The sequence below is a fragment of the Syngnathus scovelli genome, chromosome 2 (genome assembly GCF_024217435.2).
Source record: "Syngnathus scovelli strain Florida chromosome 2, RoL_Ssco_1.2, whole genome shotgun sequence".
NCBI classification, from domain to species: Eukaryota; Metazoa; Chordata; class Actinopteri; order Syngnathiformes; family Syngnathidae; genus Syngnathus; species Syngnathus scovelli.
The window spans coordinates 18,936,076-18,956,286 of NC_090848.1; the positions used below are offsets into that span (position 1 = coordinate 18,936,076).

The window sequence follows — 20,211 nt, forward strand, 5'->3', positions numbered from 1 at the left end:
ATAGAGGTGCGGCATCTACTTTTATCACCAATGGGTGGCGCTCAAGTAACCCTGTACAATATTAACTGACAGAAGAAGAATTTGGAACAGTTGATAAGGAAGTTAAGGAGACAGCTTAACTAATTTTGGCAGCGGATAAACAAAATTGAAGTGCCGATAAGCAAACTACCACACAGAGTGGTCCAGTGATGGCCAACAACAGTGGAGACAACAGCCACCATGCTGAAGACGACGAGGACACGAATTACCGGGATGCCTCCGAACCTGCGACCGGGACAAATGACGGCCCATCGTTGTGTCCTGCCATACACAAGAAGCATAAAAAAATAATCCTGCATGTGGATTTAAACAACACCATTCTGGTGTCCGACTCAGTCAGATGTCAAGGGACAGAGGCTGCCCTGGATTATTTTATGACGACTGTTACATGGGGCAAAATGAGCAAAGGTAAAAACTGCGAGTTGTATTTATGCTGACTCAGGTGAACAGCTATGTCTTTTATGTCGAATTCAATGTCAAGAACTACAGCATTTATTCGAGCATTTTCAATCCATCGCTGTGGAATGTCAACTATGCTGAATGGCAGATCTGCAGGAGCAGTGTGTATCCCAACCTTTGTGAGCCAAAGAACATAATCATTCCATTCACACAAAATCCCTGACACACCAAAATGTACTTACATAGTAACAAAGCGTACATACATAGTAATTATCTCACTCTACATTACATTCTGTAAGTAACTCAGCCTTCCCGTAAAATGATACCAACTAAATTTACAAAAATGTCTGTTTTAAATTATAGAAAATGCCCAATCCTCCAGACCAGTCTGATCTACATCTCAAATGTGTGTCTACATTCACAGGCAAGTGGAAATGGTTGAGTGACTCTCCTTCTCTACTTCCGCCATGTGATGATGCCGTCAACTACTACTCTCAGTTTGGAGCATCTCCCATGTTCACCTCCGTTGCCGGTAAACGCTTTCGTGGAATTCTGGAGGAACATCTGAACCTGCTCCGCTGGCCTGAAGGTGTAAAGGTAAGTATCCTCTCAGACAGAGTAGACATCAATCTACCCATTTTCTGAACTACTTATCTTCACGAGACTCATGGGCAGGAGCCGGGGAACACTGTTAATTGGTTGCCAGCCAATCAAAGAGCACACAGAGTTGTTAATTTAATTTAGCCCTGTGATTGTCTGACGACCAGTTCAGGGTGTACCCTGCCTACCGCCCTACTAGACTGTTGGGGTAGGCTCCAGCTCCCTCGCGACCGTTCTGAGGATAAGTAGTTCGAATGACGAATGAATATATTAATGAATAATTTTAATTTTAAAAATAGGTCTTTTTTAAAGTCACTTTTCAAATCAATATCCATCCATCCATCCATCTTCTTCCGCTTATCCGGTGTCGGGTCGCGGGGGCAGCAGCTTTAGGAGGGACTCCCAGACTTCCCTCTCCCCAGCCACTTCATCCAGCTCATCCCAGGGGATCCCAAGGCGTTCCCAGGCCAGCTGAGAGACATAGTCTCTACAGCGCGTCCTGGGTCTCCTACTGGTGGGACATGCCCGGAACACCTCCCCAGGGAGGCGTCCAGGAGGCATCCTGATAAGATGTCCGAGCCACCTCATCTGGCTCCTCTCAACGTGGAGGAGTACCGACTCTACTCCGAGTCTCTCCCGGATGACCGAGCTTCTCACCCTATCTCTAAGGGAAAGCCCGGACATCCTGCGGAGAAAACTCATTCCGGCCGCTTGTATCCGGGATCTCGTTCTTTCGGTCACGACCCATAGCTCGTGACCATAGGTGAGGGTAGGAGTGTAAATCGACCGGTAAATTGAGAGCTTTGCCTTTTGGCTCAGCTCTCTCTTCGGACCGGTACAGGGTCCGCATTACTGCCGACGCTGCACCGATCCGCCTGTCGATCTCGCGCTCCATCCTCCCCTCACTCGTGAACAAGACTCCAAGATACTTGAACTCCTCAACTTGGGGCAGGATCTCATCCCTGATCCGGAGAGGGCATTCCACCCTTTTCCGATCGAAAACCATGAACTCGGATTTGGAGGTGCTGACCCTCATCCCGACTGCTTCACACTCGGCTGCGAACCGTTCCAGCGAGAGCTGGAGATCACGGCCTGAAGAAGCCAACAGCACCACGTCATCTGCAAAAAGCAGAGACGTGATGCTGAGGTCCCCAAACCAGAACCCCTCAATACCTCGGCTGCGCCTAGAAATTCTGTCCATAAAAATTATGAACAGAATCGGTGAGAAAGGGCAGCCTTGGCGGAGTCCAACCCTCACTGGGAACGAATCCGACTTACTGCCGGAAATGCGGACCAGACGCTGGCATCGGTGAAACAGGGACCGAACTGCCCTTATCAGTTGGCTCGGCACCCCATACTCCCGAAGCACCCTTCACAGAACCTCAGTCCTGTGTCAGGGACACAGTCGAACGCCTTCTCCAAGTCCACAAAACACATGTGGATTGGTTGGGTGAACTCCCATGCACCCTCGAGGATCCTGCCGAGGGTGTAGAGCTGGTCCACTGTTCCACGGCCAGGACAAAAGCCACACTGCTCCTCCTGAATCCGAGGTTCGACCTCCCGATGGACCCTCCTCTCCAGCACCCCTGAATAGACCTTAACGGGGAGGCTGAGGAGTGTGATTCCCCTGTAATTGGAACACACCCTCCGGTCCCCCTTCTTAAAGAGAGGAACCACCACCCCAGTCTGCCAATCCAGAGGCACTGTCCCCGATGTCCACGCAATGTTGTAGCGGCGTGTCAGCCATGACAGCCCCACAACATCCAGAGCCTTTAAGAACTCCGGGGGGATCTCATCCACCCCCGGGGCCTTGCCATCGAGGAGTTTTTTAACTACCTCAGTGACTTCGACCCCAAAGATTGGAGAATTCGCCTCATAGTCTCCAAGCCCTGCTTCCTTAATGGAAGACGTGTAGGTGGAATTGAGGAGGTCTTCGAAGTATTCTCCCCACCGACTCACGACGTCCCGAGTCGAGGTCAGCAGCATGCCATCCCCACTGTAAACAGTGTTGACGTTGCACTGCTTCCGCCTCCTGACACGCCGGATGGTGGAGCAGAATTTCCTCGAAGCCGTACGGAAGTCATTCTCCATGGCCTCACCAAACTCCTCCCATGCCCGTGTTTTTGCCTCAGCAACCGCCGAAGCCGCGTTTCGCTTGGCCATCCGGTACCTGTCAGCTGCCTCCGGAGTCCCGCAGGCCAAAACGGCCCGATAGGACTCCTTCTTCAGCTTGACGGCATCCCTTACCGGCGGTGTCCACCAGCGGGTTCGGGGATTGCCGTCATGACAGGTACCAACGACCTTACGGCCACAGCTCCGGTCGGCCGCCTCAACAATGGAGGCGTAGAACATGGTCCACTCAGACTCAATGTCCCCCGCCTCCCCCGGGACGTGGGAAAAGCTCTGCCGGAGGTGGGAGTTGAAGCTCTTCCTGACAGGAGATTCTGCCAGACGTTCTCAGCAGACCCTCACAGAGCGTTTGGGTCTGCCAGGTCGGACCGGCATCTTCCCCCACCATCGGAGCCAACCCACCACCAGGTGATGATCAGTTGACAGCTCCGCCCCTCTCTTCACCCGAGTGTCCAAAACATGCAGCCGCAAATCCGATGACACGACTACAAAGTCGATCATCGAACTGCGGCATAGGGTGTCCTGGTGCCAAGTGCACACATGGAAACCCTTATGTTTGAACATGGTGTTCATTATTGAAAATCCGTGTCGAGCACACTGCTCGGGTTCAGATCGGGGGGGCCGTTCCTCCCAATCACGCCCTTCCAGGTCTCACTGTCATTGCCCACGTGAGCATTGAAGTCACCCAGTAGAACGACGGAGTCCCCAGAAGGAGCGCTCTCCAGCACTTCCTCCAGGGACCCCAAGAAGTGTGGGTACTCTGAGCTGCCGTTTGGTGCATAGACACAAACAACAGTCAGGACCCGTCCCCCCACTCGAAGGCGGAGGGAGGCTACCCTCTTGTTCACCGGGGTGAACCCCAATGTGCAGGCGCCCAGCCGGGGGGCAACAAGTATACCCACACCTGCTTGACACCTCTCACCGTCGGCAACTCCAGAGTGGAAGAGAGTCCAACCCCACTGTACGTGGAGGCTAGTCCGACTATATCTAGTCGGATTTATTCTGCCTCGCACACCAGCTCGGGCTCCTTTCCAGCCAGAGAGGTGACATTCCATGTCCCAAGAGCCAGCTTCTGCAGCTGGAGATCAGACCGTCAAGGTCCCTGCCTTTAGCCGCCGCCCAGTTCACACTGCACCCGACCCCTTCGGCCCCTCCCACAGGTGGTGAGCCCATGGGAAGGGGTACCCACGTTTCCTTTTCGGGCCGGGCCCCATGGGCGAAGGCCTGGCCACCAGAAGCTCGCCTTCGAGCCCCGCCTCCAGGCCTGGCTCCAGAGGGGGGCCCCGGTGACCCGCGTCCGGGCGAGGGAAAACGAAGTCCATTTATTTTACTCATCATAAGGGGCTTCTGTGAGCCGTGCTTTGTCTGGCCCCTCACCTAGGACCCGTTTGCCATGTGTGACCCTACCAGGGGCATGAAGCCCCCGACAACATGGCTCCTAGGATCATAGGGGAACGCAAAGCCCTCCACCACGATAAGGTGACGACTCACGGAGGGGTCAAATCAATATAATTCGAAAATTATAATGGTCTTCCAAACCTCAACCAGAATGTACTTTGGTAGTTTCACCAATCATCAAGATCTTTAGACTATATTGTTTGTTGATGGGCTGGCCTTCCTACAGGGAGACAGCGAGCTGACAACAAAGGCAATGAATGGCCGACTCTACCACTGGATCCTTCCCTCCTTTTTCCAGTTGCTCAAAGACCTGACGCAGCAAGGCACTGAGTTTGCCATCCACTTTCGTACTTTTGGATGCGACTTACCTCGTGTGTTAAATGCTGTATCCAAAGCACTGAGCCAGGATGTTCATCCCCTGTTTCCTGATCTCCCTGATCTGAAGGTAAAATAGAGTCACAATCAATCCAAGCATTGTCTACCCTCACCTACTCCACATTTTTAAACACGAGCGCCACACGTTTTCAAGCTCTTGTGCTGTAATTTACAAAGCAATGAACTTGTGGTACAAGAATTTTCCCCGATGGTTCATGGAATATTTCACATGAAAATGATAACAAATGAGTTATGGACCGATAATGGCCATCAATCTCCCAGTAATTGTGCTGTAATAGACACCTGTCTGGACTTGTCTCCTGCTCAGTTAAGTGTGAATAAGACACCAGGGAAGATCCGCTGCAGTTCGAAGGGGGTTCTTCTGACCAGAGGCGCAGAGCGGCTGTCGTCCCGCGATGGCGAGAGAGGCCTCTACCAATTCTTTAGTGGCGCGAATGGACTCGGAGGCTTCCAGGATGACTACAAATGGTAAGTTAATTCCCCAAATACGATCGCGGTAACTCCAGTCTCCTGTATGTATCCTTAGCCATATTTCTTTTTTTTCTTAATTCAACAAAGGTGGATGATGAAGAAGTTCTCCATCCAGGGTGGGAAGCCGCTGTGGGTGGACCCCTTTGACAAGCATGTTCAGCACATCTTCATAGATGACAACATAAGACAGAATGACAAGGATACCGTTGTCCATCCCAAGGTAGCACACAGCTCTTCTCGCCACAGATCATTTTCTTCACTTATTTTCCACCACCATTTTCCATCTCATTTGACTACTCATTTGTGATATTTCATACTACGCATATTGAGCGAGATGCAGTGTCCTTACTCCCTGCCTCCTTCTCTGCCTCATTAATCTTTAATTGAGTGTGTTTTTTGTTTTTCAAATGTCAAGTCCCATTTAGTGAGAGCAACGTTTTAAAGCCACTTCAAGAACTGTAACTTCCCGACTCAGCTCTTCTTGGAGTAAACTGCTGACTCGCTGCTAGTGTGTTATTTCAGTCGATGAAAGTCAGACATTGGTAATTACGAGATTTAATTAATAGAAGCTTTATTCAGTAAGAGCCCCAAAGCTTTTGTGCTTTGCTCTAGCCAGCGGTTACTTCTATTTAGTTTCATTGTTTTTGTGTCTTTGCAAATGAGTAAAATGTTGAAAAGAAACTAACAAAAAATAGCAGAACTTGCTTCTTTCAGAGTAATGATATTTAGAAGCAGGTGGGACTTAATTATAGCAGTCACGTTGGTCCACTTTCCAGGTCAAGCAAGTCAAACAAATGGAAGATGGAACAGCATGAAATATTCACGCCAACCATAGAGCGATCTTTTTCTTCCCATTAAGTATTTGCAAAGTGTTGCTCTGACGTTTTCACTTTCAGGCATTCTAAATTGGTCACTGTGGAAAGCAAGACAATTTGTGCAAGTATTACAAAAAGCAGAATAGTTTGGTTGTTTTTATTTTTTTGTGTGATGATTAAATGCGTCAGACCGCAATTCGCATAGTAGCTTCCAATGCAGTTGTGTTTAACAACCGACAAAAAAATAACACAACCATGTGTCTGGTTTAGGTTTTCATGGAACCAGGCGGCTCGGACACTCGCACAGCCTGTGTCTCAGAGTTTTATGACGTCGCCTTGATCCAGACCGACCTCCTCAAGGCCATTTCTGAGCCCGACTACTTCACCCGCCGCGTCCACATCTGCCAGGAGAACTATGAGAAGAATATCCAACAGAGGTCAGGCTAGAGCACAGCTGGACAACTTTTAACCACTTCTACTCTTGAAGAACTCCTATTCAGGGTACCATTTTCTCAGGGCTGTGATGTTTAACTTGCTTTATTGTTCAAAAAAAGAGTAATGATAAAAATATTCCCAAGAAACTAAATATTGGGTATTCGCAGCACATTCCTATATAGTACATTGAGACAAGACCAAGTAAACACATTTTCCATACACATTTCGAATTGTAAGTCAACAAATTTGAGAGACTGCCTTTCAGCAGAGGCTTTGTGAATAATGCATCTTGGCAAGAATTATGCAAACTCTCTAATTGGGGTCAAATGGAGTTAAGCGCCCCTTTAGTCAGAGCTGATTTCATCCATTACTTGAGTATAAAATTCTCTGAGGTTTTTAAGCCAATATTGGTGCCAACACCCATTAAAAGAAGAGGCAGGCCGTTTACATTCTCATTCACACTTTCTGTCGTGATTTTTGTCAATGAATGATGCACTCTTTGGTTGCACATCACTTTTACTAGCTGTGATGTGCAATGTTAAATGCATTGTGACCCACCATTAGGTTGAGCAGGTGTCAGGGATGCTTTTAAATAATTTTACTTTTGTTATGTCTTAACACAAACTGACTGCACATTTACCGAGTGATTGTTCGTGGTACTGATTACTGTATAATATGATGGGTGTTTATAACAAGTTTATATTTCTGCCAGGGAGATGTTTTATTGGCAGTTTATTTATTGCTGAGTAGTTAGAGACTAAAAAACAACAACCACAAAAACTTTGTGGTGTAGTGAATTTGTAGCCAAAGATTTTTTTGCATGATGGAGCTTTTTATTTTTATTTTTAAACATTGTCCTGAACATTTATTTTGCAAGAAGTGCAGATATAGTACGAAGGTGTACAATTTGAGGCACATACAAATCAAGTTTGTTAGCCTCAGTTCATGCTTCACTCCACTGATGACTTCAACATTGACGTTCAATCACATGAAACATTTGTTTGACTGCTTCTTCACCATTAATTTTTTTTGGTATGCTTCTGTTACATCAAGCTATTGTATTTACTGTCGTTACAATATGGCTGATGTCTAATAATAATGTGTGACAATCATTAAACATTTGTTTTTTAAATGAGATAATTGCAAAGGATGTTTGATGCCACTTCTTTTAAAGTACGTAGTCACCGATGCCGAGGGCCGATACTACTAATACTACTAGTAACATAGAAGCAACATTTTAAAGACCTATTCATCCCAAGAGAGCAATTTGCTTCCATTTGAATCGAGTATGTTGCACCAGTGAGACATAAAAGCATGCAGGAGATCAGACATTGTCATTTATTTCAGTTTAGGCCAGTGGTAGCCGCTTACGTATTGTTTATTTACTGATATTGTTTATAGTAATTGACAAAAGGTCTATTCGTGTTAGGATATGAGGAGTCGTTGGAAAAAAAATCTGCCATCTTAAATTTGATAACCACTGACTTGACTAATAATACAGTAAAAGGCATGTCGGTCGCATAAATGACTGCAGTGTCTTCTTTGTCCGCATGAGGGCAGCAGCATCTCTGGTTATTTTAACCAGCTTCCGTCTTCTCAGGTGAGTTACTGTTACCTGATTCCGTTGTCAGCTAATGAAATGCGCACAATCAAACTCACCATCCTGCTTTTCTCCACTGAATGTCAAACGACTACAGGTGTGCAGGAGTGTCTCAATTTGCACTTGAAGACGGCGGAAGTTGCAGCTTGAGAGCACTTGATGGCTGCGTCAATTGTGCGCACAGAGAAAGGGAGAGAGAGAGAAGTGAGGAGGCGATCAGAGTGCAGCTGGATTGAAACTGTTGGATGCTGGCGTTTTAGCAAAATATGGACAGCTACGCTCTGGGAGCATGTGACTAATTCGGTACCTGTGGGCTACGTGGCACCATCGCTGCATCTTCGGACTGATCTCCCCTGCTAGGAAGGTACACGCATTTCTTTGCACAACTTTGCACATCTTTGAGCTTTTATTTGCTTATCAAACAAGATGCATTAATTTTGTATGTGAGAGAAGAACGTGCGCTTCAGCGGGGCGTTGCGGCGGGTGGTCAACTTCGAGCTCCAAAATAGCCATTGACATTGTTTTGTTTGTTTAAGTCGAAGCTATTTGAAACAATTTGCATTCACTCACTGACCACTTCGTTAGACATACGTGCAATGTCAGTGGGGTGCTGAACGGTTTCTAATATTTTGACATCATGTTGCGTAAACCGCTTTGTGTCTATTTTTTAAATTTATTAAATCATTACTATTTTAGCGCTTTCAATGCAAATACAGTTAAAGTTCTCAGGTGTGGAGTTATGTCTCGTTTTGTAACTTGCACCTTCAGTTCACTCAGTTGCACTTATTTCACTGGTTTACATCGAATTGGCACTTTCGTGGCCAATCTTGTCCAATTGAAATTCAGGATTAAATCATATTTGAAAAGTGGTGTTTCTGCACTCAACAGTTGATTTTTTTCTGCTTCTGTCTATTTGTGATTTTAACTGTGTCCTGTAAGAAAAAAGGTTTTCTAAACATTTCTTTTATGGGCATATATGCCCAATTTGTGCAAACTACAATTTAAAGGCTTAAAAATATAAAATTATATTTTAATCATAACAAATAGTTGAATAATTAAAATTGATGTTTAACACTTCATGTCATAAATGTATAATTACCTAAAAATATTTTAATTAAAAGACACTTGTAATTGAACAAGACCAGAGAGTTAACTAAACTACAGTATGGGAGACATTTCACTACACATATAGTAAAACAGAATCGTTTCAATCAAAACTCAGTATAATTAAGCATAATCAAGTCTTGACTTGACTTGCTGTCATGAGATTGCAATTTGCTCCATGATTTCACAGCTTATTCGGATGTGATCAGAAGAGACATTGATATCACAAACTCTACACAACTTGAAGTAAACACTTACCTTTTACATCAGTTTTTTTTCCCCTTGGGAAATGATGGTTTCCTTCAATCTGATGAAGCCTTGTTATTGAAGTTGTCTAGTGATGTAGTTTTGACATCCTGAAAGGCACAATAAAAGCCTTCTCCATTAGTGCTGTAAACTAAGACAGTCTTTATGACTTTGTCCTTCACACCCCTTCTTAGTTAGTATGTTATCTGTGAATGACATCGATTGCATCACCCGTCTTTATTCCTCTGTCCTTGCAACTAGGGCCCTTTTATTCACAGTTTTTTTCATTAAAGCAAGATGTATTGTCGATAATAGATCAAAAGGTCATTATTTACCCACATGGAACAGATTTCAGTGGTAATAGAAAATATTGCCGGGGAACTGAATGCAACTGTTTATTCTTTTAATTACCGTAATTTTCGGACTAAAAGTCACGTTTTTTTTTTCATAGTTTGGGTGGGAGGGCGACTTATACTCAGGAGCGACTTATATATGTTTTTTTTCACAAATTTTTACTTGATTATTAACACATCACTTACTTACAAGTATAGTTGACCACTTCACATGTTATTTTTAGTATAGTTGATCACTTCACATGCTTTTATATCTTTATCTTGAACCTATTCAAAATATAAAAAATAGAGAAAAAAATCAAATAAAGCAATTAACACTTTAAAGCGCCATATCCAAGTCCACTGTCTGCTGTATGCACACTTGCTCCATTTTTCAGACGAAACTGGATGAGGGCGCTCTAAATGGGAAGGGCTTAAGAAAAATGGCACCAAAAAGAAACTCATATTTTGCAGGTAACAAACTTCAAGTTGTCAAATATGCAGCCGAAACCGTACCGTACCGATGTACGTACTACCGGCATCATTAGCGGCTTTGTTTCTAAGTGACACGGAGGACGCAGTGATTGAAGGAATTAAGGATTTGGAGTGACATAGAAGGTTTGAAAAACTATTATGACTTTTACGGACGCCCGGTCCTACTCTACTGAGCTCTCGTTCACCTCCATGGATCGAAGTCGGGGGCCGGCGCTCGGCCGGGTAGCTGTCCGCGGACTGTGCATGGGGCTCGGACATGGCTTTTACGCACGCCCGGTCCTATTGTATGGAGCTCTCTTCCACATCGGTGGCTGGAAGTCCACGCCGCCATACGCTTGGAAGTTTGTTTTGTTAAATAAAGAGCCGTTTACCAAACCCACGTCTTTCCTTGTACTTTGTTAACGCTACAATATACGTAGTTATATAGTAGATCCGTGGAATAACGACGAGGCTGACGTCAGGACGCACGCGCGGCGTTGTTGACAAAGGACGAGGAATTTGATCGATGGATTTAATGATTTAAAGTGCACAGATGGTTTGATAATATTGCTTATATAATAGTTATCCATCCATCCATCCATTTTCTGAACTGCTTAGTCCCCACGGGGGTCGCGGGCGTGCTGTAGCCTATCCCAGCCGTCATCGGGCAGTAGGCGGGGGACACCCTGAACTGGTTGCCAGCCAATCGCAGGGCACACAGAGACAGACAACCAATCGCACTCACACTCACACCTAGGGACAATTTGGATTCTTCAATCGGCCTACCAAGCATGTTTTTGGAATGTGGGAGGAAACCGGAGTTCCCGGAGAAAACCCACGCGGGCCCGGGGAGAACATGCAAACTCCACACAGGGAGGGCCGGAGGTGGAATCGAACCCGCACCCTCCTAACTGTGAGGCGGACGTGCTACCCAGTGCATCACCTATATAATAGTTATTTGAAATATAATTTATATATCGTTATAAGGGCCTGTGGAATATTTTGAAGTGCAAGCGCCGTCAGCCGCGCGCACCCATTGTTGACAAAGGATGCTCGATGGATTTAATGAATTGGGAGTGACACCGATGGTTTTATAAACGTGTTATTCATGTAATAGTTCTCTTTAATAACTCTATATGTTACGTCAGGCCCATTCTCAGCTCTTCGTTTGTGTTTGTCACATTGGCATACCTATCGTTTAGCCTGTTGTTGCCATCGTATCGAACGATCGATGGATTTAATGAATTGGGGTGACACAGATGGTTTTATAAACATGTTATTTATGTAATAGTTGTCTTTAATAACTCTATATGTTACGTCAGGCCTGTTCTCAGCTCTTTGTTTGTGTTTGTCACGTTAGCATACCTATCGTTTAGCCTGTTGTTGCTATCGTTTAGCCTGTTGTTGCTCGTTCTTGGTGTGGGATTTTGTTGAATAAATTGCCCCCCAAAATGCGACTTATACTCCGGAGCGACATATATGTTTTTTTCACTTTTTGGGGCATTTTATGGCTGGTGCGACTTATACTCCGGAGCGACTTATAGTCCGAAAATTACGGTATATAAGCCAAATGGATGCCATCTGCTGCTTTTTCCTGCATCTGGCCAAACAGTTGAAAGATGGGTTCAGTCTCATACGTGGAGAAGAACGAATGCACCCTTCCTGCCCTCCTTTCTCCGTGTCCTAACATATGTGCTAATCAGCTTAATGAGGATCACAGCTGACATGCAGCGTTTGGGTCTGTCTCGTCAGGTGCCAGGCAGGCTTGCGCGGCGTGTTGGCGGCGCTCGTAGTGCCAGTAAAATGCCACCTTCACTCAGGAGGCGGCACCGTGAAGGCAGGCACTCAGAAATACACAAGCTTGCACGAATGATGGATTACATTATTGAGTCATGCACTACTTGGGTCAGCGTTGTCAAACTTGTTGATATCGAGAGTCACATTTACTTGTGGTCGTAATGTATACGATTGGGGTGTAATGGTACACCAAAAATAATGGATTGGTACATGAAGTTAACAGTTTGGACACAGTAGGGAACAAAATGCAAAATAAAATTCTTATGTTTTGTGAAAAGAAGAAAACATTCGATGGCATTTGAAATAAAAATCTAAAGAGCTTAGGAGTTGGCAATTTAAAAAGAAAAAAGGTCATATTTGAATAGTCATGAGAGTGGAAAAAGAACAACAGCTATCTCCGGCTCATTCCTGTGCCTCTACTTTGATATCAAAGAAAAAAAAACACACATGAGGAAAAATAATCTATGAGCGACAGAAGCTGCGAATTACATGTCAAATTTGTTGCTTACTCGTGAGCACTCATTGGGGATACACCTCTGCAGCCTTGCCCAGAGAAGCACCTCATTCATAATGGAATGTTACTATAACTCTAAATATTAGCAGTTAGATTTTTTATTTATTTATCTTTTTTTATTTTTTTTTTGGAGAGGCTGCAGCGATTGTCACAGTGAGTGTTTCCACAAATGCGGAGACTTGACGGCCACCTCGCAAGTCACATTTTGTTTCTCTGATTGTTTTTTTTTTCCTGTGTGATTGTTTTTTTTATATATCAAATGAGAGAAGCGCAACAATAACTATTTGGTCAGTCTGAATTATCATCCTATAAGAAAGTAACAATAGCTTTGGCAAATTGAAGAGCCTCAACGCGTATACTGCACTACATTATTTTTAATGCTGTAATGATATTCCCATTGGCATGACGCCATTTCAATTGAGTTAACAAGTTTGCCGTTTTGCCAAAAGCTTGCCTCTTTAGCAAGGACGTCCACTAGACTAAAACTGAGCTATGTTGTCTGTTTAAGAGCCGTGTGATTAGAGCGAGAGGCAGTTTACTGTTTGTAACATAGCAAATATGTTCTGTGTGGGAACCCTAATTATCTCCCCATCATTTTGCATAATTGCCCCTGTTTGATTACTATCATTTTTATGGATAATGAATTTTGAAAAGAAGTCAAGGGGAAAAAATTGCAAGCTTTCAGAGGCCAAATGTTTAATTGGTCACTCTGGAGAATGCATTGGTGCCTAACAGGGATAAAGTATTGTAAAAGCTCCAAAGTTGAACACCATTTATTATCATTATTATTATTATTATGGTTATTTTTATTGTTATTGATGATAATACTAGTAGTTGTTGTGTCCGTCTTTAGCTTTAACACATCCGGCTCTGGCCTCCCTGCGTCGAGTTTGCATGTTCTCCTCCAGGTACATCCCAAGACAGCATAGAAAATGGATGCGTGGATCATAACAATAACTTAAATTTATTCATCAGCTTTTATTTTGACAACAAACATGCACACCTTGACAAATGAAGCCATAGTGTGTAACCTAGTGTTTTAAAATGTGATTGTTTCATATTAATTTCATATACACACTTGCGCACATGAACAAAACACAAGGGGACATTGCAGACATCAACCTGGATGAATGAGTGTGGAATCGAGCCAACTTTCCCATCAGAAGATTAAGTGGGATGCATGCAGTGGACAGTTTGGACGTTCCTAGCTGCCAACGTTGACTTTTACACCAACAAGAGAGCTTTGCAGCAAGGAGGCCATATGTGGAAGTGATAATGTCAATTTATGATCTATTATCTTCTCAGTTTTATCAGTCGTAAGAGCAATCATTTTCATCTATGCATCTGTTTTTTGTGATTTTGTGGAATAAATTGCCCCCCAAAATGCGACTTATACCCCGGAGCGAATTATATATGGTTTTTTTTTTTCACTTTTTGGGGCATTTTATGGCTGGTGCGACTTATACTCCGGAGTGACTTATAGTCCGAAAATTACGGTATGTTAAAAACCAACAAACTAAAATGCTCCCAAACACTACCAGATGGAAAAAGAGCAAGACCAGTGCTGAAAATAATGAGAAAGAAAGTACAAAAATTTAAAGGCTACCTTTAGACAGTATGCTCAGGCATCTTCCTAATGAAGGAGCAGTGTTTAATAAACAAGGGAAATTATGGCCTTAGTAAGAGTCCGAGATGGCCAAGAAATGGTGCACACTGCACAGACATCCGTGAGAGGCCATGTCAGCGGCTGACTCATGGCATCAACTTCCCTCTCCAAAAAGGAAGTGTGGCACACTCTTGAGACGTGCTTGCATAACAAAAGGTCAAATATGTTTACATTTTACTTCCTACGTTCAAAGAAGTAGTCTCCTCTCCAACTGAAAAAGTCAAGGCCTTTAATACAATTGAAAAATAAATATTGTGCCAACGTATGTATTAACTCATCATCACTCCATCATCAAAGCTGTTTTTGACAGAATCCATCCATCCATCCCAGTCTTACTCCTTTCTGGTTGCTACAGTCCACATATGGAGCAGAGGTTTGATGTTATCATAATTCAAAGGAGAATTGCATCAACTTCCAGATCTCTCTTCTTAAGCTTATTACTCTCCATCACTCTCCTGAGATTTTTTCATATTTTCATTACTTAAGTCTAAGGGATCCCAAGGCAACAATAAGTGAGTGTCAGGCATTATCGCCAGGCCATGTTGCACTTAGTGTATATGAAGTCGCTTTGAATTCAACTCAACTATGTGTAGTCCCCACAGAGCAGTCATGGACTCGAACACTAAGATAAATCCCCTGGAAATAGCCTCGTTCGTCTCAGATGTGATTTTCTTCAAAATCTATAGGTTTCGTTCTTTGATTTAGCTAGAGCACATAGATCAATTCAAGATTGTGCCTTCCTCCTGTGGTACAAATCAGAAAATGAACTTTGGTTGAGTTTTCCTGATTGAAAATCCTACAAAATCACATAGAATTTGATACTGTGCAATTTAAGTGGCACATTGAATCACATTACACAAGACATTAAGTTAAAAGAAAAAGAGCAGCAAAATGTTGTGGCAAGCATCATTCAAGTCTGGTAGCCATGCAAACATACGCGAAACGGTCTCGGTGATATCTGCCCATGAGCGCTAATTTGATTTTTTTTTCTGTAGTCCTGATACTGTAATCCCCTTACATCATACCATAGCATCACCGGCAATTCTGGTTCGATAAGGAGCACGTCATCACATCTTTTATCAGGACTTTTCATCACATGCAATATGTGACTAGAGGGGCAAAATAGCACTTTTGTGTTACATAAGTCTACATGTCTGAGCATGATCACACTGATGGGAAATTTGTGTCATCTGAAGTATTAAGATGTTGGTGTGATTGTCTAGCAAAGATTGCTGCAAGCAGCTGTCTGCTACGAACAGTGTCCACATGATCCCAACAGGTATTTTAGTTTAGAACAGAAGAAGAACCTTGCCGCCACAGTCTACATCACTTCCAGGGTGAATGCGACGACGAGACCAAACCAAAAGAGAAGGAGGCAGGACATTCACAGTCTGCTTTATGACTGAATCTTTTGCATCCTTCTGCCACGGGTTGGTTGTGACTGACCTTAGCAACTATTTTAAATACCGCCAAAGTCCAGGAGCAAATCTTAAAACTAAACATGAACCAACACATCATTTGGAACCTCATAAAAAAAAACCTCATATTGTAGCTTGGCATTCATTTAAAACTGCTCCAAACGCTGGGCCAGTGAAAGGAAAGTCAAACTTGTGCAATATTACATGTTTAATAGCCACAAGTTCAATCTGTGGCTATATGATCAAATTAGACAGAGGCAGGGCAGAGTTGTTCCCTGTGAGCAGCATAACCTTGATATGCTACATATGAGGAGAGGAAGGAACAAATAATCCTATTCATGGTGATCATTCTTTTCCCCAATATAATTAACAGTCTGTTCCCTGATTACACGACCACTCGTTCGCTCTTCACATAATTCATGAAGGTAATTACAGTGCAAGATGACAAAGAGAAGAATATGAGCAAACGTGCTACAAGTAAATTTGTCCTGGCTGCTTCAATTTCGCTAATAAATGAAAGACGAATGTATCTTTAAGACTAACTTCATTAGACGCTCTACTCTATATAAACGAATTAGTATTCAAATAAAACTGAAAATCTTTGAAGCAATTCTTGAGCATGTGTCTGTGAGACCTCACTTCCTATTCTAACATTATAAGGTGGAAAAACCTCCCGTTTTTTTTTTTTTTTTCATTTGGGCATGCAGGCCTTCAGCAATTGGATGAGAGTATGAAATGTTAATTTTTTTTGTATCCATATTCTTCTGTTTTTGCTGCAATGTAAATTTGAAGGTGGCCCAAACTTCTGAATAGCCATCAGGTGATTAAAGCTTATGAAATGTATGGTCACCCAGCCAATTGTCAAAGTGTAGAATTTCTTTTGAGCAACAATGCTATTACTATGGGTTTGATTGTTTACCAGAAGTCATTTAAAACTGGGGAGGATTTGTTCACTGTTATTGTCCGACCTGATTTGCCGTACTGCTACTTTATATGAGCTGTATGAAGAGGATTTAATAAAAGAAAATCCTTTTGATTTAAAACTTTGTAACATGTTTTATTTAAGATAATGAGTTATTGTTTTTTTTATTCACGAAGGTCTGGTTGACATTTTTTTTCCCCAGAATTTCACAGAGATTTGGAAAACAGCTCTTTATATGGACTTGGCAGCATCAGACTTTATAACGCACTTGGGTGATTTTGTACAACATTGCCCGCATGGCAACACAAAGACAAAACAGCGACCAAACAACTGAACCAGATAATTGTGGGGAGGATGCATTGAGCGACCAGAAATGAAAAGGGAGATATGCAAAATTGTCACAGCTACACAACAGCAAAACAAAATGACATCCCGTCGCTTTGTCGAATGGCCACTCTCGGTGGAATTGTTTCCTGGCAATTGAATGTTTTCCATCTGTGCCACCAAGAGGCAACAACGTGCCCCAGAGGTTGAACGTCCAGTCCGTTGCTCCGCTGCCTGTCGCCACGGAGACGGCCCAGCTCACATAAGTGACACAGAATAACAAAGGCATTCTCCACTTCACTAATGAATTTGAAACCCCACACTGCTTGTTTCATTGACATGCGTAGCAGTTAATCTGCCGGACGTAATTCTCCTCATCTTGGCTTGCCGCGTAACAATTGATGGAGGATTTTTTTAAACGGAGAGCTGCACTCATTTGCACTCAATTCCAACCTTTCAAACTGAGTGACACCGTCGAAATTGTCGGATCCAATTGAAAAATATGAAATGGTTTGTTCACAACTATTACATGCATCTCAACAAACTTGTCGACCAGCAACTGACTGTGCATAACCTCTTGTGATCATGACCGGTGTCATCCATCGCCATCAAGGCTGGCAAACCATTTATCAACCTAACAAAGTCCCAACACATTGTCATGTATCATGTCTGAAACAGTTTGCAGCAGAACAAAAATATAGAATGTCCAAAATGCATTACAAAGTTTGGTGCTAAATTACCAAGTCAGGATCCCCTGTGAACATTCGTGTTTTTTAATATAGTCAGAAAACAAAGGAACTCACAGGAGAACATGCAAACTGCACACGGAAAGATCAGAGCTGAGATTTAAAGTCACGAGAATCTTCCATCGTGATGCAATTGTGTACAGTAAATTCATCACCCTGTCTTCTTAAACTAATAAGAAACAATCACATTATTTGTCACTCTTGGCTCAGGGCTGCCATTGATTTGTGTGCGCAAAGCCAGAGGAGGAGGCTTGCACTGTCTAGGTGCCTTTAATACTACGAATTCCTTTTTGATTATGATCCCCACTATTTCTCCTCCTACAACTATGAGTTTTTTTCCTTTTGAAATGATAATGCTCCCGAAATGTTGCACCCTTACAAAAAAAGTCGCTCATCTATATAATTTTTATGCCACTTATGCAAAATTTATAATACTTCCAGCTGTTTGTCACGTTTTCATCAAAATGCTGCAAGAATCATACCGCATTGTTTAGCCATGTTGAGTAAGTAATATAACCAATCAAGCGATCAAAGGTTCTTAAGATAACAAATGAGCCATTTGTTACTTATCACGATATTCCTTGATATTTGTATTGTACGCCATGTCATCAGCAGCACTTTTTTGTGTGTGGTTGGCTTGAACTATGAAACAAACAGATATTACGTATACATAAGTTAAATACTTGAATTGGACCCTCAACGAACGCACAATTTATTAGTTGGGGCTGAAGAGAATGCACGTTGGCAGATGTCACACACAACGCATTAACATACTAGCTGCACTGTACATGACAGGCTACATAAGACTGCAGTGTTCTGACTGCATCTGTTCATTTTGTAATTCCACAAATCAATCCAACTTTTAATCCATAGCAAAATCACGGTCACGTGTCACAGGTCAAACACACACATGACCTACTAAGCCAGTGGACACTTTTACTTTCATTTGAGCATTTATGCTGGGGGACTAGAGAGCAAAGGAGCTTACGGGCGTTCTCTCAGAAAAAGACATGACAAATAATGCCAATGTGAAATAAAATATAGATTTGCTTAACAAGCAGAGAAAACAACCAAGTAGGTCACAATGCAACATCAAAGCTTCGGAGTGATGGAAAAAAGATGAGTTGTAGTATGAATTGTGAAAAGTGATGTTATTCATGACGGAGTCAATCAGGACTTATGGCTTGAAGTGCCATAAATGACTGAGAAAAGAAGAGGCAGCTCACCATAAATTCATAAAAGTCAGCAAGATTTAGTGGAAGAATTATGGCTGCCTCGTCCAGTTCGACGAAAGTCAAAATATTAACTAAACTACTATGTCTCACGGGTACAGTGGCGGTGCGATAAAATATTGTTAGATGAATAGCTTTCTGGCAGCAGCATTCAAAAGTGAAGATATGGTATGGGATAAGAATTAAGTGCAGTAAAACAAATATATTCAGTCAATCAAAAATACTCAAGGGGGGCAGAATTCATGAGTGACTTCTTAGCTTCTGAATTAAATTATTTTATACATGCTCACTTTATTTTCCTCATGTAGTATGTATGCCTGCACACTGGATGAGGCATTATGCTCCTTTACTTGCACTATATGTTTTTTTTTTGTTTGTTAATTCAGTCTATTTACATTCGAATTAGTCAATTCTGGTCCACCCGATACAGACCAATACAGATGAAATGAGGAGGAAAAATAACAATTACATGCAGTCGAGTGTAGTAGCTCTCTGCCTAGCCACAGCTGTCGCCATGGAGACAGTACATTCATTTATCTTTACTTCACAGTAAACATTTATTATTTTATTGGAAAGATGGCATCTTGTCATGTAAAAGTACTTCGAGCCATACGTATGAGAGTACAGGGTGCAATCTGTGGCAGCCATGGCAGTTTAGATTGTACAACTCCAGAATTTGAACTGTGGTATGCGTAAAGCTGACCATGCATGTGGTGCGTGTGCATCATCTTGTCATATTTTTTCACAGTGTTAGTTCAATATAAAAGTATTTGTGGATACAGCAAGATACACGAAAATGATGCCTCACTTAAAGTATGTATTCCGACCTTTGATTCACCTCCTTTTAGAGTGTAAATACTTGGTCTTTCTTATTCTTGCCCTCACTCAAACCCAATCTGTCACAGTACATCTGGCTATGTTGCTTTATAGTGCCCAACTGCGGCATGAGCCACAAAAAGGCCATATGGGGACATTCAGCTACGTTTTCCCCACATGGCTCAGCAGCTTCCTAGCAGTGTTCTTCCTTAAATAGATGGGAGGCAAGACGAAATTTAAAAAATGGAAAAAACCCACAAGGGAGTGTAGATGATGAAAGCAAAAATAAACAAACAGAAGGTCTGGGAGGGTAGTGAAAAAAAATTAAAGCGGATGG

At 42.9% G+C, this 20,211-nt stretch overlaps 2 protein-coding genes across 5 annotated transcripts in view; both read left to right on the forward strand.

Annotated features, from left to right (window-relative positions):
* Positions 1–55: 55 nt before the first annotated feature.
* si:dkey-32e6.3 (uncharacterized) lies at positions 56–7,830 on the forward strand. Of its 2 annotated transcripts, none has more exons than XM_049753036.2 (6): positions 56–447; positions 863–1,035; positions 4,865–5,011; positions 5,270–5,430; positions 5,521–5,653; positions 6,519–7,830. In XM_049753036.2, exons 1-6 carry the CDS (start codon positions 189–191, stop codon positions 6,693–6,695), a joined length of 1,050 nt encoding a protein of 349 aa, XP_049608993.1. In that variant the 5' UTR covers positions 56–188; the 3' UTR covers positions 6,696–7,830. The 2 variants fall into 2 exon arrangements, with proteins under 2 accessions (XP_049608993.1, XP_049608992.1); XM_049753035.2 differs by having other exon boundaries at positions 57–447; positions 4,793–5,011.
* A 482-nt stretch (positions 7,831–8,312) lies between these two features.
* klhdc8b (kelch domain containing 8B) overlaps positions 8,313–20,211 on the forward strand; it is a 74,467-nt gene continuing 62,568 nt past the window's right edge. For 2 of the 3 annotated variants that reach the window (XR_007488238.2, XM_049753037.2), the window contains exon 1: positions 8,315–8,647. The gene's annotated coding sequence lies outside the window, so the exon portion shown is untranslated. Of the gene's footprint in view, positions 8,648–20,211 lie in introns of all 3 variants that reach the window. The other variant, XM_049753038.2, reaches the window with a different exon arrangement.